This window comes from Aspergillus fischeri, genomic scaffold (assembly GCF_000149645.3).
Source record: "Aspergillus fischeri NRRL 181 1099437636261 genomic scaffold, whole genome shotgun sequence".
NCBI lineage: Eukaryota > Fungi > Ascomycota > Eurotiomycetes > Eurotiales > Aspergillaceae > Aspergillus > Aspergillus fischeri.
The window spans coordinates 668,035-685,881 of NW_001509765.1; the positions used below are offsets into that span (position 1 = coordinate 668,035).

The 17,847-nt window shown below is 47.1% G+C and overlaps 5 protein-coding genes across 5 annotated transcripts, besides 3 other annotated features; 4 read left to right on the top strand and 1 right to left on the bottom strand.

Moving 5' to 3' along the window:
• Positions 1-197: 197 nt before the first annotated feature.
• On the top strand, positions 198-1,202 carry NFIA_030740 (NAD-dependent epimerase/dehydratase family protein; the record flags this gene model as incomplete). The annotated part of the gene is made up of 1 exon (XM_001262537.1): positions 198-1,202. The coding sequence occupies one exon, from the start codon at positions 198-200 to the stop codon at positions 1,200-1,202; it is 1,005 nt and encodes a 334-aa protein (XP_001262538.1).
• Positions 1,203-1,664: 462 nt separating this feature from the next.
• Positions 1,665-1,689: a microsatellite.
• A 3,075-nt stretch (positions 1,690-4,764) lies between these two features.
• Positions 4,765-5,246, top strand: NFIA_030750 (aegerolysin family protein; the record flags this gene model as incomplete). Its single annotated transcript, XM_001262538.1, has 2 exons — positions 4,765-4,856; positions 4,919-5,246. 2 exons carry the CDS (start codon positions 4,765-4,767, stop codon positions 5,244-5,246), a joined length of 420 nt encoding a protein of 139 aa, XP_001262539.1.
• A 3,753-nt stretch (positions 5,247-8,999) lies between these two features.
• NFIA_030760 (Rieske (2Fe-2S) protein) lies at positions 9,000-9,622 on the top strand (the record flags this gene model as incomplete). Its single annotated transcript, XM_001262539.1, has 2 exons — positions 9,000-9,272; positions 9,398-9,622. 2 exons carry the CDS (start codon positions 9,000-9,002, stop codon positions 9,620-9,622), a joined length of 498 nt encoding a protein of 165 aa, XP_001262540.1.
• A 1,496-nt stretch (positions 9,623-11,118) lies between these two features.
• Positions 11,119-11,145: a microsatellite.
• Positions 11,119-11,146: a microsatellite.
• Positions 11,147-11,334: 188 nt separating this feature from the next.
• Positions 11,335-12,038, top strand: NFIA_030770 (uncharacterized protein; the record flags this gene model as incomplete). Its single annotated transcript, XM_001262540.1, has 2 exons — positions 11,335-11,379; positions 11,490-12,038. The coding sequence occupies 2 exons, from the start codon at positions 11,335-11,337 to the stop codon at positions 12,036-12,038; spliced, it is 594 nt and encodes a 197-aa protein (XP_001262541.1).
• A 3,801-nt stretch (positions 12,039-15,839) lies between these two features.
• On the bottom strand, positions 15,840-16,699 carry NFIA_030780 (hemolysin-III family protein; the record flags this gene model as incomplete). The annotated part of the gene is made up of 4 exons (XM_001262541.1): positions 15,840-15,950; positions 16,005-16,200; positions 16,265-16,503; positions 16,571-16,699. 4 exons carry the CDS (start codon positions 16,697-16,699, stop codon positions 15,840-15,842), a joined length of 675 nt encoding a protein of 224 aa, XP_001262542.1.
• Between the last annotated feature and the right edge of the window lie 1,148 nt (positions 16,700-17,847).

A 17,847-nucleotide genomic window follows, 5' to 3' on the forward strand; every position in this document is an offset into this window, starting at 1 on the left:
GTCACAGATATTCAAATAACTATGGAACGGTAGGTTAAACCCGGTTCTTGTACATACTCAATCACATGATTATTGAATAAAAAAGTCCTGGACGAAATTTCAATCGGTTTACTTCCTGCAACTTACTCTGCTGCGTCTGTAGAGACCAATTGGAGGAGACTTGTATATACGTACTCCAGCCGACACATACGAGATCAATGTCTTCATATGATGTGCTTGTCACCGGTTCAGCAGGCCACCTTGGCACTGCTCTCATGCTCTCCCTTCCTTCGCTCGGCTTCACACCTTTTGGCATTGATATCCTGCCCTCCTCCACCACCACAAGTGTAGGATCTATTACGGATCGAGCTTTCATCAGCTCCATCCTAATGTCCCACCCCATCAAGCACGTCCTCCACGCTGCAACATTGCATAAGCCACACATCTGCAGCCATAAAAACGAGGACTTTATCTCCACGAATATTCTGGGAACGCTAGTTCTCCTCGAAGAATCAGCCAAGTATACCCACCAGATCGAGAGCTTCATCTTCTTCAGCACGACCAGCACATTCGGCATGGCACTCAGTCCCAAGCCGGGATTCCCCGCCGCATGGATCGACGAAACAGTTGTCCCGGAACCCAAAAACATATACGGCGTGACAAAGGTCGCAGCGGAGGATCTCTGCGCGCTGATCCAGAAGCAGAGCGGCATGCCAGTGTTGGTTCTCCGGACGAGTCGCTTTTTCCCCGAAGAGGACGACGACGAGGGGCGCCGCGCCGCCATGGACGATGAGAACTTGAAGGTTTTGGAGCTTGCGTATCGCAGATGCGATATTGAGGATATCGTGCGGGCGGCGGTCTGCGCGATGGAGAAAGCGAGGGATGTTCGCTGGGGAAAGTACATTATCAGCGCGCCGCCGCTCTTCAAGAATGATGCGAACACGCTCGACAGGCTTAACCGGAACCCGGAAGGAGTGTTTAACGAGATGTGTCCGGGATTAGGGGCCGTGTTTGAGAAGAAAGGGTGGAAGCATCTTCCGAGGATTGATCGAGTGTATGATTCGAGCAAGGCGATGAGGGAGCTGGGATGGGAGCCACAGTATACATTTGAGAAGACGGTGGAGAGGTTGGTGATGGGCAAAGAGTGGAGGAGTGAATTGACGGCGAAGGTAGGCAGGAAGGGGTACCATGCTGTGAGCACTGGGGTGTATACAAAGCGATAGTCTTTATATCAGAAGTAGAGGTTATCACATCATACCTCTTTTCGAGAAAGGACGAGCAATGATAGATTGGGATGGACCGCGTTCTTTTGCTGCTTTGTGAGGGTGAAGACGGAGGCGGATAGGCAAGTCAGACACCACTCGTTAGCTGCCAGAAATGGTATATTGAAATCGTCAAAGCCCTGCTGGGAGCACAAGTACAAGTTGATATTGGATCTAACTGAGGCTGAACACTGCGTTGTTTACTGTCGGAAGATGGATGCATGGACTGGCCCCGGCCCTTCTCATAGTCTCTTAGTGTTCTCTGGTACATATTCTCCGAATCCACAGACTGGACTTGCTTCCAAACTTTCGTATCCTAACCAAGATTCAAAGGAAGAATATCAGCTCGGTGCCCTGGTAGGGCTGTCGATAGTTACGTCACGCGAACCCGGAAATTGCCACCCCCAGCCAAACAATGGGCCCACATATACATATCATATACATATACCCTGGCGATATGCCAGCTTCGCCGATGGAATCCAGCAGTTTACCTGCCCGTCTCAACCGGCAGCTGTCATTATGCCGAAAATCAGCCTGTCTCGTGCAATATCTCCAAAAGGTCGGGTGCGGTTCGTCTCCTTGAGAACCTGCCCCCGTCCCAACGCTATACTGGCTCTTCCCCGGAATTGCCACAGAATCGGCGTGCAGAGGCCGCAGAGTAATGGCTGGCCGAGAGGGTTCCGGACTGGACAAATGCGAAATATACCAGAGCAAGAGACAACCAAGGATGATGCAAAATTTCCGCAACCGCCACCAGAGAAAGAGACAACGTCGACTCGGCCAGTAGTTGTGGACTCGAATGGGAAAAAGTACTACAGCCTCAAGGATTACAGGGAGGGACCGAACCCGGAGAGCGGCGAGCTGGGTAAGGAGTATGATTCGGATGATGTAAGGACTCACAACAGGGATGTGGACGACAGGCATAAGAATGATTGATGGTCAATATGCTCTATGTGGATGTACTACTGCTATTTCTTCTCATGTATCATATTGCTTCTGTACAGGAAATCAGATAGACACATTTGTACTGATTATGAACAAAATTGAATGCAGCTATTTGCTCTTGCTCTGGCACACAAGTCATATCGGGGTATACACAGGTAAGAAGGATGTCCAGTTGCCAGCTAAATCCTGTAGTCAGATTTTCGCATAGAATGCTACAAGCAGGATCGAAAGTTACATTTCCATTCCATTAAGATTTCCTTATACTACGTCTCTCTAGTTCTGCAACGCGCCCCGAAAGCAGTAGCAGTCGCTTCTGTAGCATCTACAACTATAGTCAGCTTGTCCTGCGCAACAAACAGCTGGTAGTTTTCCAGCCGCCATGACACACCGCTGCTGGTAACGACTGACTTATGTTGGAGAACCTTTCACGAGACAGTGGTATATACTCACAATGAGATTGATATTCTGCGGCACCCTATATTTCGCCATGGTGTATCGGTATGCAGAGGTACCGCCAACGATGGCTCCAATTGCAAACGCACTTAGGCTTATTTATCGTGTAATGTCAGCCAAGAAGCAGGTAGAGAAGGGTCTCGAGTTTGCCAACCCTCTGCTAAAGGTACTGTATGTTCTGGTCGCGGACATAACTATGCGTATTCAAGCTGTCTCGGACAAGTACAGAAGAATATTTGCCGACTTATTTAAAGACAAATCTGAGCAGATTATCAATGAACGCAGACTGCTCCGGAGAGGCAACTATATACTGTTGAAGATGTGGCCTGACCCAGAGGCGAGATGTGATATCGAGCCAGAAGTGTAAATCACTCTACCAAGGTTGCTCGAAGACAAATTTGGCTCCGGAGTGTTTTAAACCAGGAAGCTTTCTGAGCTCCGTGTGATCCAAAGCCTGTTCTAACTCTAATATGAGAGTCATGTGTCAATGCCCGCTTCAGAAACCAAAATATGATGGAACACAACAATGCATTTGTTGATCCTGCTGGTTTATACTGGTCACAAGACACATAGCGTCCACCACTGCAGTAGCCTTTAGACAACTGTCATTACAGCACCAGAAAGGTTATATACCATGACTCTATGTCCGACCCGCTGGTCAGTATTGCCTATGAGATTAAGCAGCTGCAGCTTTTACCAAGTCTGCAGCTTAAGATGGAAACGAAATGAGGCAACCTATCCACTTCCTTTCCGTCCATAGGGCATATTTATCGAAGGAATCGAGGAATTTTCGGGAGAATGCGTAACACCATGACTGAGGCAGAAGACAGAGGGTGGAGAGGAGTGGGCCCTGCTTTTCGAACTACAGTATGTACTACTCGCCAATGATTCGCCTAGTATGGCCTGGGAAAATAAGCTTACTGTTCTGTATGAAGGCCTCAAACTCAGATGATCTGACCAGCGCGAGGATAAGAGGGCAACTGGTCCCACGCGAGATGGTATACGCTAGGTCTCGCACTCACCAGCATCTGCAAAGTTGGGGCGCGATATTCCTGTATCTGCTTCACATTATGAAGAGAAAGGTATCAGGGACCTTTAGAGAGGATTTTCCTTCTTACGTCGGTACCTACCATTGTCCTTGATGCTTCTCTCTGCATATGTCTGGCGTCCGACAGTCATCTTTTCCTTTCGAGATAAACACAGCAAATGATGTCGGGTCCAGTATAGTCGACATTCCATTGTCCACCATACCTGTCACCAGTCTTGCCGTTGATGTGGGAGCCGCACAGATCGTCATATCTACGAAGGCTGTCCAAGCAGTGACTGGGAAGCCCATCGCTGACGACGACACCTATCTTTGCCGTATCCCGTTGTCTATACCTCGTTATCGAAGTTCATAAAGAGACTATTCTGTGAGAAGCAGAGAATCCCTGCCCTAGATTCGACGCAGGTCACGTGGCCTGTGATGTTGTGCCGAAGGAGAGACGGGATTGTTGATACTTGGTCGATTTATGTTCATGTTCCTGCTTGTATCAAGAGCTTTGAGTAACAGAACAAGCAATGGTGACTTTCGTATGGTCAGAATCCTTAGCTATTGATTCAATGAGGAACTTTAGAACAAGGCCGAGTGCCGCAAGTTCATACTTAGAGAGACTTTGCTTAGGGGTGCTGTCCTTTCACAGATCCCAACAAAGTCTTACTCATCAAAGATTTCAGTCACATTCATACTGTTGGGACGATGCCGCAATCTGGGTATTGGTGGTGCTCCGCGGCGTGCCATGTCAGTGTAACAATGACGCACAACCAGTGCTACTAGACCAACCCATGCACTGGATTAATTTAGCCGCTATCTGCTGTCGATACTTTATCGTAACCACCAATCCCTTGACTTCTGTTCATAAAAGAGATGATAATGGACATAGATTGGCGGATGCGGACCCCGCACCGTACCATAAAAACAGAAAAGGACCTCCGTCATCGATTCCGCATCCATCCAATCCGTATATAGTGCTCGTTCCCTTCCTGAGCAGAGTCAGTTCTCTTCCGAGCGTGTAAGATCTCTATTGCATTGTAGCTTGACTATTTGAAACACTGTGTCAATCCTCCATCTACCTATCAAATCGATATGGCATCTACAACAGGACAACAATACCTCGACATTGAAATTAAAGATGACATGAAGTATGACATCCGAATCGAAAATGCTCATATAGAAAGGTATCTACTTCTCAGTCTGCCTGAATCATCGGTGACTTGCAGTTTGGTCTGACATCGCGTAGCGGCGAGTTTTACAGGGAGGGTGACCAAAACGATACCCTAACCACCGACGACATTGAAGATATGATTATTCGCCATAACGGGGGTCTGCGGCATGTCTGTTCCTGTGGCGAAGAAAAAGGCTTCAAGGGGCTGCAAGGCACAATTGACCTCATCGACGATGTAAAGGATGCCAGAATCTGCACCCTAGCATGGAATGCTCCTATGGAGCCTGGAAAGAGGAATACATTCATGCTGCGTGATCAGGACCCACGATACAATATCAACATCGGAAAGTGGAATGAATCCGGTATCTTGGGCAGGGTTCCAGTTACCATCAGCGACGAGTAGGATGTCTGGAGTTTGTAGCAGGATGATTTGTCCTTGTGTGGCTTCTTTTCCTACATACGAAACTTATATATGAAGCTTTTATGCAATGGAGGCTCGAAACGTTAATACCCCCATCGGACACAAGCCACATCTTGCTGACCTCCAAAGACGTACTATATTGTGTCAAGATATGAGCTAGTTTAATCTAATTCGCTGTTCCGGGACATCTACTGTCTAGATGCGCTAGTTCAGAGGTCAACTCGACAGCGTAGATCGGTCATCCAATGGTAGAGGTTGTTAGATGTCCTTCGTTTCCTTTGCTTGAGCCTGAAGATATCCCAAATAAACACCGTAACTGCATGTCAAATGGTCATTGATAAGTCACATAGATTGTCCAACTCCTAATAGCTGGACTTGCAGACTTCGGAAATGGACTGACTGCGCTGCTACCGTTGTAAGATGAAGCATATTGTAAGCGCTGAGCAATACGTCACAAAAGTCAAACCAACAGGCAACGAAAACGCTTGATTAGCATATGTACGGCTATATCTCCTGATCGGGACCTTGGATCTTAAATCAAGGGAAACCCCCGTAAGTCACAAAAAGTCCAACCATTCCTGCAGAGATAGTTTGGTGCCTACATGGACATGGCTGCACTCAAAATCAGGTTGGAACAATAGAATTTCTATCCACCAAGCGCTTTTTTAGTTCCTCAAGTTCGTTACTTTTCGATTTGGCCTGGAATTGAAGATTCTCAATTCTCTGAAGACATCTTCGCAGAATAATCATCCTGTAGGCATCTTTCCACTTCCCACGAAAAGATAGTCCTTGGCGCAGCTGCACGCCAGGTGGTTGCATGAGATTCTCAAGCGCAATGAATCGATTTGCTAACTCTGACTGACGGACTGGCAAGCGTATACGCCTCTTACTGTGCCTATAGAACCTGGAGGGCCGTGATAATTTTGATCTTGATGAATAAGCTTCGTCATGCTGCTTTCGGAGTCCTCTGTGGTCCATCAATGCTGACTTGGGCCAGCTATAGAGGAAGGGAAATAGATCTCGGCGTGAGAGAATAATATCAGCCGATCCTTCAACGTGCCATGCTGTAATTGGATTATAAGCGCGGAAGCTATCAAGGGGGGATTCTGTAACCCATAGATTCATTATATAGACAGGTCGATCCGACTAATCCAGATAATCACGCTACTACTGCTTCGTAGAATCAGTCCACCTTACTGATCGTCAGGAGATTTTGTGGCCCAGGCTTCGCGATCCCTGTTTACCTTGGTTGTAGATAAGCTCTACCGCCGATTTCAAGGAACGAATCAAGTAGATCTCAGATTGACGTTATATTAATAGAGGCTCCAACTTCGGAGTTCCAAGGGTATGCATGCACCTTATACCATTAGCTTGGTCGCAAAGAATACATGCTCGAAGTCTTAACTCTCATAAATATCCTCTCTCACACTGTGATGTCTCCTGAGCACAGATTCACTTATCGAGACGTGATCATAGCTGCTGAAAACGACGCTCGTGGAGCCAGAGTATCCTTTGTACAGCTGAATTGGCGAACGTGAGTCTCCTACACCATTGCGAATTTGGCTTTGGATGGCTAAATATGACTCTTAAAGATGAGGTAGGTGTTGTTTCCGGGTGGAGGCAAGGATGACTGTTGTTTGATCATACCGGCGCACTCAAGTTCTGGTTAGTGCTTTACATATTGCCGAAACAGCCTGAGGAAAACAAGGGAAGTGGATTACTGAAACAGTAGCGATAGTGACAAATCTCGTGTTAATATTGATTTCCATCAAAGAGTTTAGGAAAGTATCATTTGAACGAGTCAGAAGTGGACGCAAGGATCGTCTGGGCGCTAAGGTACGTCACGTCATTCCTTTCGACGGGCCCTTGACCTTCCTAACTCCTTCTACGTCACTGTTTCCTTCTCATATGGATGGCATCAGATATGAAACATTCTCAATGCTTGCTGCAAATCCAGACACAATCGGGTGCAGCATATAGCATGTTCCGTAGAACCATTCCTCGAATGGTTTCTTGCGAACATATTGGGACTACTGGTCGGCGCTATCAGTTTGAGGAATTGCTGCAAGAGAGACCACACGTAGGACGTGTCTGGTTGGCAAGGTTTGAATATCAAGCCAATTGGACTTATCTCGATCGCGAACTAATATCTTCTAGATCTGGGCGTGATAAATTTGTCCTGAAAGACATACCAAAGGACATTTATACAAACTTCATCGAGAATATAAAGCCCCAGCTTCCTGAAAGCCGCTACATCCGACTTCCATGCGACACTATTCCAGATCATCGGATATTAGTCTATTAATACTTGACGGATAACTTCTTACACCTTGTCCGGAATTGTATTCCAATGCAAGCTCGGAAGAAAATCTTAAAAAACTGCGTCCTAGCCATTGCTGAGTTGCACGAAAGGCATATTGTTCATCTCGGTATTCTGCCTTAACACAATCACAGACTTGGGAACTAATCATGGTTAGATATCAAGCCAGACAATGTACTAGTTGACTGCCGTCAAGATGGTCATGGGCCGATCATTGAGGACGTTCAGATCATTGACCTTGAAAATGCCGCATACCTTCCTAAGGGAAGGTGCATTAAGGGTATGCTCGCTGGAATTGACAACTGGCGCAGTCCCGAGGCCCATTTCAAGGGTGAACTGAACAAACCAACTGATATCTTCTCATTTGGCATTGTTGTACGTCCTCAACTTCTGCTCCTGCTACTGGTTACTGACAAATATTATTAGTGCATCTATGCTGTACTTGGACGCGTAATCCTTGGTCCTGATGATGATGATTTCCGGATGCATCAAATGCAGGGTGTATTCCCTGCCATTATTCGCTTGCAGCGCCAGGTTTCATATTTTGGCAACCATGACGGGGTTAATGGTCTCTTGAGACACCTCCAGGAGGATAAATCTAGTTGCCAAGTTCTGAAGATGCTATGGGACGGGAGGACTGACGAGGACATCCCATACAAACCATTCTCTGAGTGGCCAGAGGTTGTCGATCCTGCATTCAGAGACCTTATTCGAGGACTGACAAATCTGGATCCCGCTAAACGACTCACAGCGCGTCAGGCATTGGAACATCCATGGTTTATGGACCTCTGAGAATGGCCCACCCTGTTAGGATAGCGAACAGGGCGAAAGCTTGATTACTTTTGGATATCTTGTTCTTGCATTGGTAATCTTGAATAGAGATAGATGAGTGGTTTTTTTTTCTCCGCTTCCACTGCGTGCAGTACCTACTTTTCAAGATACAAGTCCCCACAACAGTTTAGTGTGCCCCAGCCTCTCTCCTCATTACTGCAGCCAGTAGAGGGAAACAGCACAAGGGGTCCGTCTGGTAGCGATACCACGGCTTCAACGACCACCTTACCAGTAGTCGGTGTCAATCACCATGGAGCATGATAAGTGTGGACGAGAAACGTACTCAACAACTTACTTCATCAGGGCCAGCAGGGACGAGAGTGGACCAACTGTTGCCTCACGGGTGTCGTGGTAACATTCACTCAGCCCACTAGGATACAACGTAATCCATTCCATTACTACCTATGGGAAGAATCCGCATCTTGTCGACATGGAGGTCAGCTCGAGGAACTGCTTCGTACGCAGAGACGAGATGACCCAGATGGGTTCATTTTCCTCAACTGGATATCCAATGATCACATGACAAACGCGGATCGTTTCTGATTTGTATGGAAGATCACGTGCGACGGCAGTCTCATCTCACGATGCCGACCGAATTCACCCAATTTGTGAGAAAATCCGCCACGTCGCTTACATTAGCGATGAACCCCTTTCGAGCTCCGTCTCGACTAGAGGGAGCTTGGCACAAGGTCGGCCTTGCATCGACATTTCCGGACGTTAATATCGACTATGATGGACGACGGATCACAGCGAAATGCAAAGCTTTCCGGATCCCGAACCCCAATACAAACGGGCCTCAAGACGCACGGTGTCCAGTCGAAGCGGACATTGACTTACCAGGTGACCTGAAGGATCAGGTCCTTGTGTTCAAATATAAGGGAAAATTTCATGCAATTGATCACGTGAGTGAGACGGAGACGAATACGCAGAATCAAGCTGACCCTTCCAGCAATGCCCGCACTCGTCGTTCCCACTGTCACAGGGGAGCCTCTTCGACATCGAAGACTTTGGCGTCGTGCTCAGCGCCGGTATCACATGTCCCAAGCACGGCTGGTCCTTTGACCTCTTTTCCGGGCAGTCGGATCGTGGCAACTACAAGCTTAAGGTTTGGGAGGTTCAGCTGCGTGACCCTCCCGCATCAACTGATGGGGCTTCTAAGGCTACCGACAAGGAGGTGTGGGTGAGGCGGAAGCCACGAATAGGCTAAGTGAGCGATTCAGACCCGAGCAGGATCGACCTGAGCATTGCGTATCTCCTATCGGTCTCTCTGCTGCAATCAACTCGGCATGAACAGCAGTGTCATGCATCTATCGCAGGAAAGAACTGCTGCTCTTGCTATTTGCGCTTGTACTGAAAGGTTACCTGTCGTGAAGAGCACCTTGATACCATTCATCCGCAGCCAATTGCCATATATTTACAGTCTGTGGTAGTCCCGCGGATGTCATTCCACATCACACCGTGCATGCCACTAGTGCTACTCTTCTGTGGCTGTATGAGGAGGTAGTCGTGGCTGCACCTGTTCACTCACAGGAAAACAGACCGGATAGATGTGACGGAGGAATGAGTATATCCAAGCACCGACTTATCTTAAGGGCTCATGTAAAAATATATATTAGGTGTCAAGGACTACAAAGAACATAAGGGAAATCTCTGACATCTTATCACTAGCTCCAGAATAAGAGAGCACCGTCCTGCGCTGATTTGCTGCGTATTGTGTTTGGATCAATGAACTGAAATCGTAGGACTCGGGCCCAGGTCTAGAGCAGGACCTACATGCCAAGAAGCTCTCGCGATATCAGTATTTACATCTCCTTTCCACTGTTGCAAACTCATCAAGCTGACGGCCCGAGTCATCGAAGAGCAATCATCTCATGAGAATCATGAAGGAAATAGGCAACGTGGCGGGAGAACACAGGAACTAGTGCTAAGGCTAAGTCTAGCTCGGCATATATATAGTATCATTAAGGTATCAGCCCAAAAGGCTAAACCAATGACACACATCAGCATAGATCCAAAAGAACCTGCCTGGGGCCCTGGCCTTAACAACACTAGTTCAGTACATCCAAGGGCATTGATGGAGCCACCAACATCATCTTATTCCGTGCCAATGAGAAGTAAAGAGGGAGGCAAAACACAGAACACAGGACCCATGAGTTAATGGCAAAAATATCTCACCAGAATCCAAGCCAGTCAACCAGGAATGGGACTGAACAAGGACAGTCAAGGATGGTTATGACTGCTATCAGCTCAAGCAGCGAATAGGGAGTATATACGGCCTCTATAAACCGAGAAGCATCGTATACACTACATCGATCTTACGCAACTTCTTATGCTGCACTTTTCGGCACTGCCGACTCTCGAAGACGACTAAGTCTGCCGACTGTCATTCGCGTTCCTGGAATAACTCGATTCCCGGGAAATACTCTCTGCGACATAAGTCAGATTGAGCGAGTCTTAGCCGGGTCTGCGCCAATCAAGACATGAAACCAGATTCAGGCAGTGGCGTTTCATGCAGAGGCGCCTCGCATGAAGCTAAAAAGGGAGAGAAGAAAAAAACATACAACAGCATAACAGCCGGGATTCGCTGGTGGTCAGCTACTAACCGGCGCCGATTTAGGCCAAACAAAATACTCTATAGTTTGTTGGCGATTTTCTACAGTGTAGCTGTGCTAGATATGGCAGCGACTTCCACGTTGGGAGCCGGGGGCGGGGCGGGGCGGGGCGGGGCGGGACCCTGCAGCGGCGCCTGGAGGCTGGGGCCGCAAAAGTTCCTGTTTTAGTGGGGCTATGCCAAGTTGATGATGAGGTCATTGCATCCCTACTTGTGGATCTGTAGTATAAAAAAGTTATCTTGCCCGTTTTCAGTGCTACTTGTCACGCCTGATACCACCCTGGAAGACATGACATAAATTCCTTGCCATGACACGCACCTTGCTATTTTGTATTGGGGAGGAGGCCAAGCCTGTAAGTCCATCTGTGATTGATCAGGAACACGTTGTTGAAAGTCTATCGGACTAGGCTGAATAATTCCAACTGTATATCAGTAACAGAACGATGCTGACTCTGGTTATTAGATCATACCTAAGGCTTTGCGCGAATTTAGCATCGAGAAGGATGCCCCTCCTCTGTACTATCTTGTTGAATCGGAGATCTGCCCGGACAAGCGAGAGGGGTTTAGAATTGAATTACAAGACGGCGAGACTTTCGATTCAGATTTCATCAACGCCTCTAAGGAGCAATGCCAAAATTGGGCGCTAGACAAGTGGTACCAAGCTAAAGTTAAATTTATTGAACCGATTGTCATCGCTATCGCAGATGAGCGAAGCGCTCGAGACGGGACTCTACTTATGAGCTTCTACTACCCAGAAGTTAGCCCGGAAGAGCCTACTTTCGAATTTGACGGATGGGGACCTCTCCCTCCAAAGGCCAACACCTGGTACGACTTCAGAATCGATCATCGCGCAGCTGATGAGTTCCATGGCTCTCTTATGTGGACCCCACGGGAGTCTGCCTATCCGATCTACTTTGGATGCCCAGAGAAATTTACGAATGAAACTGGCATCTTCAACGTGTTCAAAGCAGTGAAATGTATGAATGGCAAAGACAGTGACGAGGATGAATAGAGCTCTCTAGCGCCTTTCATAATACACCAACTTGTAACATTTCTGGTTCTAGTACGATGACAAATGCATTATCCTTCAGACTATTCTAAATAGTGACTTGTACCGTTCGCTTGTTATGTCTACACAGTTTGCTAGGCACACAGCACGTAGATACCATGAACTAGAGAGTAAGCTACATGCACACATTATCACTGAAATTTGACACATCCTGCACACTGCGAAGGTCAGAAGTGTCGAGCAGTCCTAAGGATCATGGTTTTGAAGCTTTTATCTTATACTTTCTGTCAAGGATTATTGAGATTATCTAGCTATTATATTCACTAATCAGGAGCACATACCCACCGATGTAAGTCAATTTGACGAGGAGCTGCCAGACTACTGTTGAGGTTCTCAGGTGTGAATCCATGAGGTCGATAAACAGTGTATATTCAAGATACTGGAATAAGCCAAATAAACGAAAACAATACATGAGACTAGCTAGGCACACGCGCAATAATGGAAAGAGTGAATCTCTCAGGAGTCAGCAGAACAATACACGTATGTGCATACTTTCCCTCCTGCCCTTAAAGTTTAGAACCTTCAAATTTAACAATGGGTTCCGCGGCTTGATAAGCAAACATTGGTACACTTATTGTGAACCCAAACCTTCCTAGTCTTGCCTGAAACCCCATTCTCGGTGCATTGATTCAAGACTGTATATAGTTAATATGGTTCAAATTGAGGAGAAAGAACATGGTGAGTACCATTATAAGTGCCCAGCTACCGTCCCAGTTACGAATTGACCCAACTCATAGGCAAAGAGTCGACACGCCTGGTTTGAACGAGGTCAATTACAAAGATTCGGGAGCAAAGGAGGTGCCTTTCCGTAAGGGTCAGGTGCCCAAATATCATACCGGGCAAATAAATCCCAATCCTGGGGTGAAGTCGGAGACCAATAGCGCAGAAGAGTTTCCATGGGAGAGTATGGCACAAGGGGGCTCAGGGGCCAATTTGCTCCCTGCGACGAGGTATCAACAAAAACGTACGTTACACCATGGCTTGCGTCAATGAGCTGCTCCAATACTTCTAATACTTAGAATAGAACAAGGCAATGCTATCCAGACAGGCTTCCGGAGAAGCGAAATCAGCCTGGAAGAATGGACGAATGGTTCAGAATCACATTCACGGACGACTTAGGCTCATTCTGCCAGGCGCTACAAAGAGACCCTCCAGACACGAGTATTTGCAAGAATCCCGAGGAGTCCTTGTTTGGCAAGAAAATAAACCTCAACAACTGGGTCTGGTACATGGTTAAGATTGGAGGAAGCCTTGTGTACTAACATGCGACTGGTGACTCTAAAGATAAAGTTAGGAAGCGAATGACTCCATAGAGACGCGTGCCCTTCACTCCGAAGTATACAAGTTCATTGAGGGGCGTACTGGAGTTGTTAAAAATGGCAAGTTTACTCCCATCATAACCCTGGATGCGGATTTCGAGGACGGCGAGCTCACTGACGCAGACTTGGAGATCAAGAAGCCATGAAGCCAGACAACAACTCACTGAGAATACTTTGCGGTTTCCCTGTGGTTCTAGGTCGCTTCCAATCAATTAACTTTGAACGAGAGGCTATTCAGTACTCTCTCAGCCTGACCTATAGGAATTTGTGGCGTGTGTCGTTCTCTCTCTTTTTGTATCTTGCTGGTACTCTCTGGTAAAACCACGCAATTCACTAAGATTATGGAACTCATTAACTCTTCTCTGCCTTTCCTCCTTGAATAGCACTGAGACTTTATCACCTTATATGGTTGATTTCCGTACAGGATCACACTTGAAGTCATTTTTTGAGAATGAGTATCTTGAAGGAAAGAAAAAAAGTGATGGACAACTATGTCGAGTGCCGCTATTTAACTTCCAAAAATCCTACTGGGTTGTAAGACGCGTCAGAGTTAGTGATTTGGTGGAATCTGACTGGTATAGGTTTGCTATAACATCCTATAGTGGGACTGAATGGTTCAGACATACCTTTGGTCAAGCAGAATGTGGTGTTAATAAGGCTGATTCTAGGTTGCATGCACCATAAGCCTTGCCTAGCACATCTCATCTGAGGCTTGGCACCGGGCTCTGGACAAAGTAGGGTTTAATTATAGTCCTACTTCAGAGGACTTAAGACATTAGTTAGTTCTCTAAATTATTATCCTGCTGTATGGACTTCTCTTAAGGATCATAGACAGGCAGAGGGGCGGTAACTTCATTAAGGTTAGCTGTGCCTATAGATCTGATCATCTGCCACCTCCATCATAGTTGCAGCCAGGACGACCATCCTGCTGAGAAGCACTGATTATATTTTTACATTTGTGAAGCTAAAGCAAGTTAAGCAACTCACAGCGAGCTCTGTCGCCCTTGAGACCCTCCTTGGAAGCGTTCCATTCTCGCAGCCAGGGTCACATACCAAACAGGGTGGTGGCATTACTATTAGTAGACCCATTCATAAGATCTGTTGATTCTTGAAACCCGAAAAGTTGTGATAAAATGGCGGATCCACAGTGTCTAGTTGCCATTAACTCTTCACTGATAAAGACATATCCTGGAAGTCAAGTGAGTGACGCGCGGCGATGGCTGCGCTAACATACCAATATCTTGAAATTGATGTGATCTCTTCTTCCTTAGAAAGATGGTTTGCCGCTCTGGTGCTCTTAGGTCGTTGAATGTGGCCACATTGAGTGTTATTAGCTTGTCTTCACGTCATTATGCAAATTAGTTAATGGTTTGCATGAATTCCCTTGTTATCCATGGTACAACACCCAGTTTTCTTAAGTGCTTTCTTCCCAGGTGTAACAGTAAGGATGAGGAAGCTTCTAAGTTGGTGCTAACAGGCGATCCTGTCATCTCTGCGCTTGACAGGGCTTCTCTGAGGGACGATCTTGCATCACTTAACTTGAGCGATGTGGGATAGGTGTTAAATATGGGCTGCATGTGGCATTTGAAGAGTCGCTCCGTTCCCTGTCCTCAGAAGTCCCTGGCTCATGCCGACCTAAGATCAAAGAGTTACAATCTTACATTAACTGCGGGTCAATTGGTGGAATCTCAGGACTTGTGTTAGTAGTTGAAGGCCCGACTTCATCGCTTGTGTAGAGCGTAGGGAAGCTGGAAGCGTTTAATGTCCGCAATAGAGTCAGGCTGCAAACGCTAAGCGGGTTGAGCATTCAATGCCGTGTCACAATCGCGCAAAAGTGGTATATCAGAATAAAGAGAACATTTACGTCTGATGGGCTGCTACTCCTTCCCTGGGGTCGGAGAACAATTTCAAAGCCAAGAGCACGCTTCGGGCTTCCTTTTCAATGCTCCGTTGATATTTTTAGCCATTATATGCTCTCTGATTTATCCTTGAAGATGTAGCTAGTTATTCATATAGTTCTCTATTATCACAGAGGAGCCTAGTAGTAACATCAGAGTTAGATATGTTCCTATAAGTAGACTGCTTCAGGTTGATATGCTATCTGGCTGCACTGTTGAGCAGATATCTTGATACTGAAGCCTAAACGGACAGGAAAGCAAACAAGCGCCTAGCCTCTCAACATATATGCGTTGCGTCTAAATGTGGACATAGTGGGATATTGTGATAAGTCTCTTCTAGCTCTATTCCCAGTAGCGGCTGTGATTCTTGTGGAAGCGCCAACAATCACATCTTCGCATGCCATCCCTTATCATTGGGATGCAGACGAATATTCCTGGCTCGCAGTCCGCATATCTGAACCCCAGCGAAGAAGGGGTTCAACAAGTGATCCAATCTTCCAGGAGGCCTGTTTCCTTATGGACACGGTCTATACTGCGCACATGCCCATGTGGATCCGAAGAAGCACCTCCCGCAGCCCGAACAAGTGCACAATCTGGCCAAATGCAACCAGGATATGGAAAATTTGATGGCTCGCTCCCTATGTCTGTCAGCCACAGCCAAAGGTGATAAGGACAAGCCACTTTCAACTTACAATCAGATCGAATCGCGCTGGCCAAAACCTTTCTGGAAACCGGGTGACGTACACCGCCGTGCCGACGGCATATGACGAGCAGGTCACCGTAAGACTGTCCAGAGGAATGTTAATTAGGCCGGAAGAAGCCTCGGCCCAAATAACATGAAAAATGGGAGCTAAGCCACTCGTGGCCAGGAGGGAAAACACAGCTGCTCTACAAAGAAGGTTGGCAGAGTCAAGACGCTGTAGAGCCAAAAATGGCACGGCAAAATACTGACCTGCATGGACCAGCACGTGCACCATCCATCTGGGGATCTAGCGCAACCCAAAATATTATGGCGGCACAGAGCACGGTGAAGAAGATATATGTAACTTGCAAGACGGGATAGCTGTATAAGGCAAAATAGGTCACGGAGATACATGTGGTTGTAATGGTCATCACAATCCCCAGATAGTCAAGCTTCAAGAAGGCGTGAGCGACTTCAGGTGAATGTGCATTGGTGGCATGGAATGCGGCCTATGAAGGTAATGTTCAGCCCGTCAGCAAGTTCTCAGGTCTCCTGAACCAGGCAACAGAAACTGACGGAAAAGATCAGGCATCCTGCCGTGCCAGCAACATAGGTCTGAATAGCAAGAATATCAATCACAGGCACCTCGAGCGGCAGTTGAATGATCCAATAGTCGATTGCGAGAAGCAGTGTGAGAAAGTACATGCCAGGAATGATATGAGACCAAGTATTGACTGATTCATTGTGTAGGTAGAACAAAGACCGGAAACACTGCCCATAGCTGTCTAACTGAGCCCGATACCCGTGAAGGATATAGGGGTCCCATTGCATCCACGCGGGGATCTGCGATGCATGGAATACGCGTTGCTTCTTAACAGACTCAGACACCTTGACAGGAGGATTTCTCACCACCTTGGGGCTTGATGAGCTTAATAGATAGGAAAATGTGAGCCGGACAGTAGTCATGGCCATGGTTTCAGCGGAGGACTTAGACTCTTCAGAACAGCAAAGGCTTGATTGAATAGTTGTGTGTGTGGTTTAGACCACAAGCTGGTTAAGCAGGAACTATTTGTACTTAGCTGACATGACGAGAACACAGGATAAGTTGATGTGAGATAAAGCAAGAAACAGCAGAAATGTACCAGATCCACTGTCTTATCCGAACCTTCCCTGAACGTACTTACGGAGGCAACGGAGACCATCTACCGCCCAAGTTCTTAGAACAGTCCAATTTAAGACCATATGTCACCCGGTATAATGGCAACTTTCCTGGCAACGAAAAAAACGTCATGGAGCTCTAATCTGAGCCACAGAAACAGAAGATTCTCTAACAGTGTCTTCTACTGCGCGTGCTTCGGCGATATAACCATAATCAGTAATCATGCGAGGCTCTACCCGATTCCTCGTCAGAAAAGCCGACTGAGCCTGCAAGCAGAATACTTTTCCTTGAATTGAAGACGCTGACGGGGAATATCCTCACGGAGGCTTTGCCCAAGAAAGGGTCATTCCGGTCAAGACTACATTGACTGATGGGTCCTGGGCCTGGGCCCTGGGCATTGAGCACAGGTCTGAGGCATAGATCTCGGTACGGCAGGTGTAATGACCAATTGATAATACAATACACGCCGGGCGTACCTTACCTTACCAAGTATGTATCTTAACAGTTTTGAACGCTGCCATACCAGCCTTAGCATCTAACCATTCGGACAGCCCCCACGGTCCCTGCCAGTATCCACGCGGCGCCAACCGAGGTACACCGGCGTCTCCGAGTCCGGGGCCGTGATAAACGTACACCTTATCGGGCTAATCTTAGCATGATCAACACGTCTCGACCTTGGCAACCAATGACATAA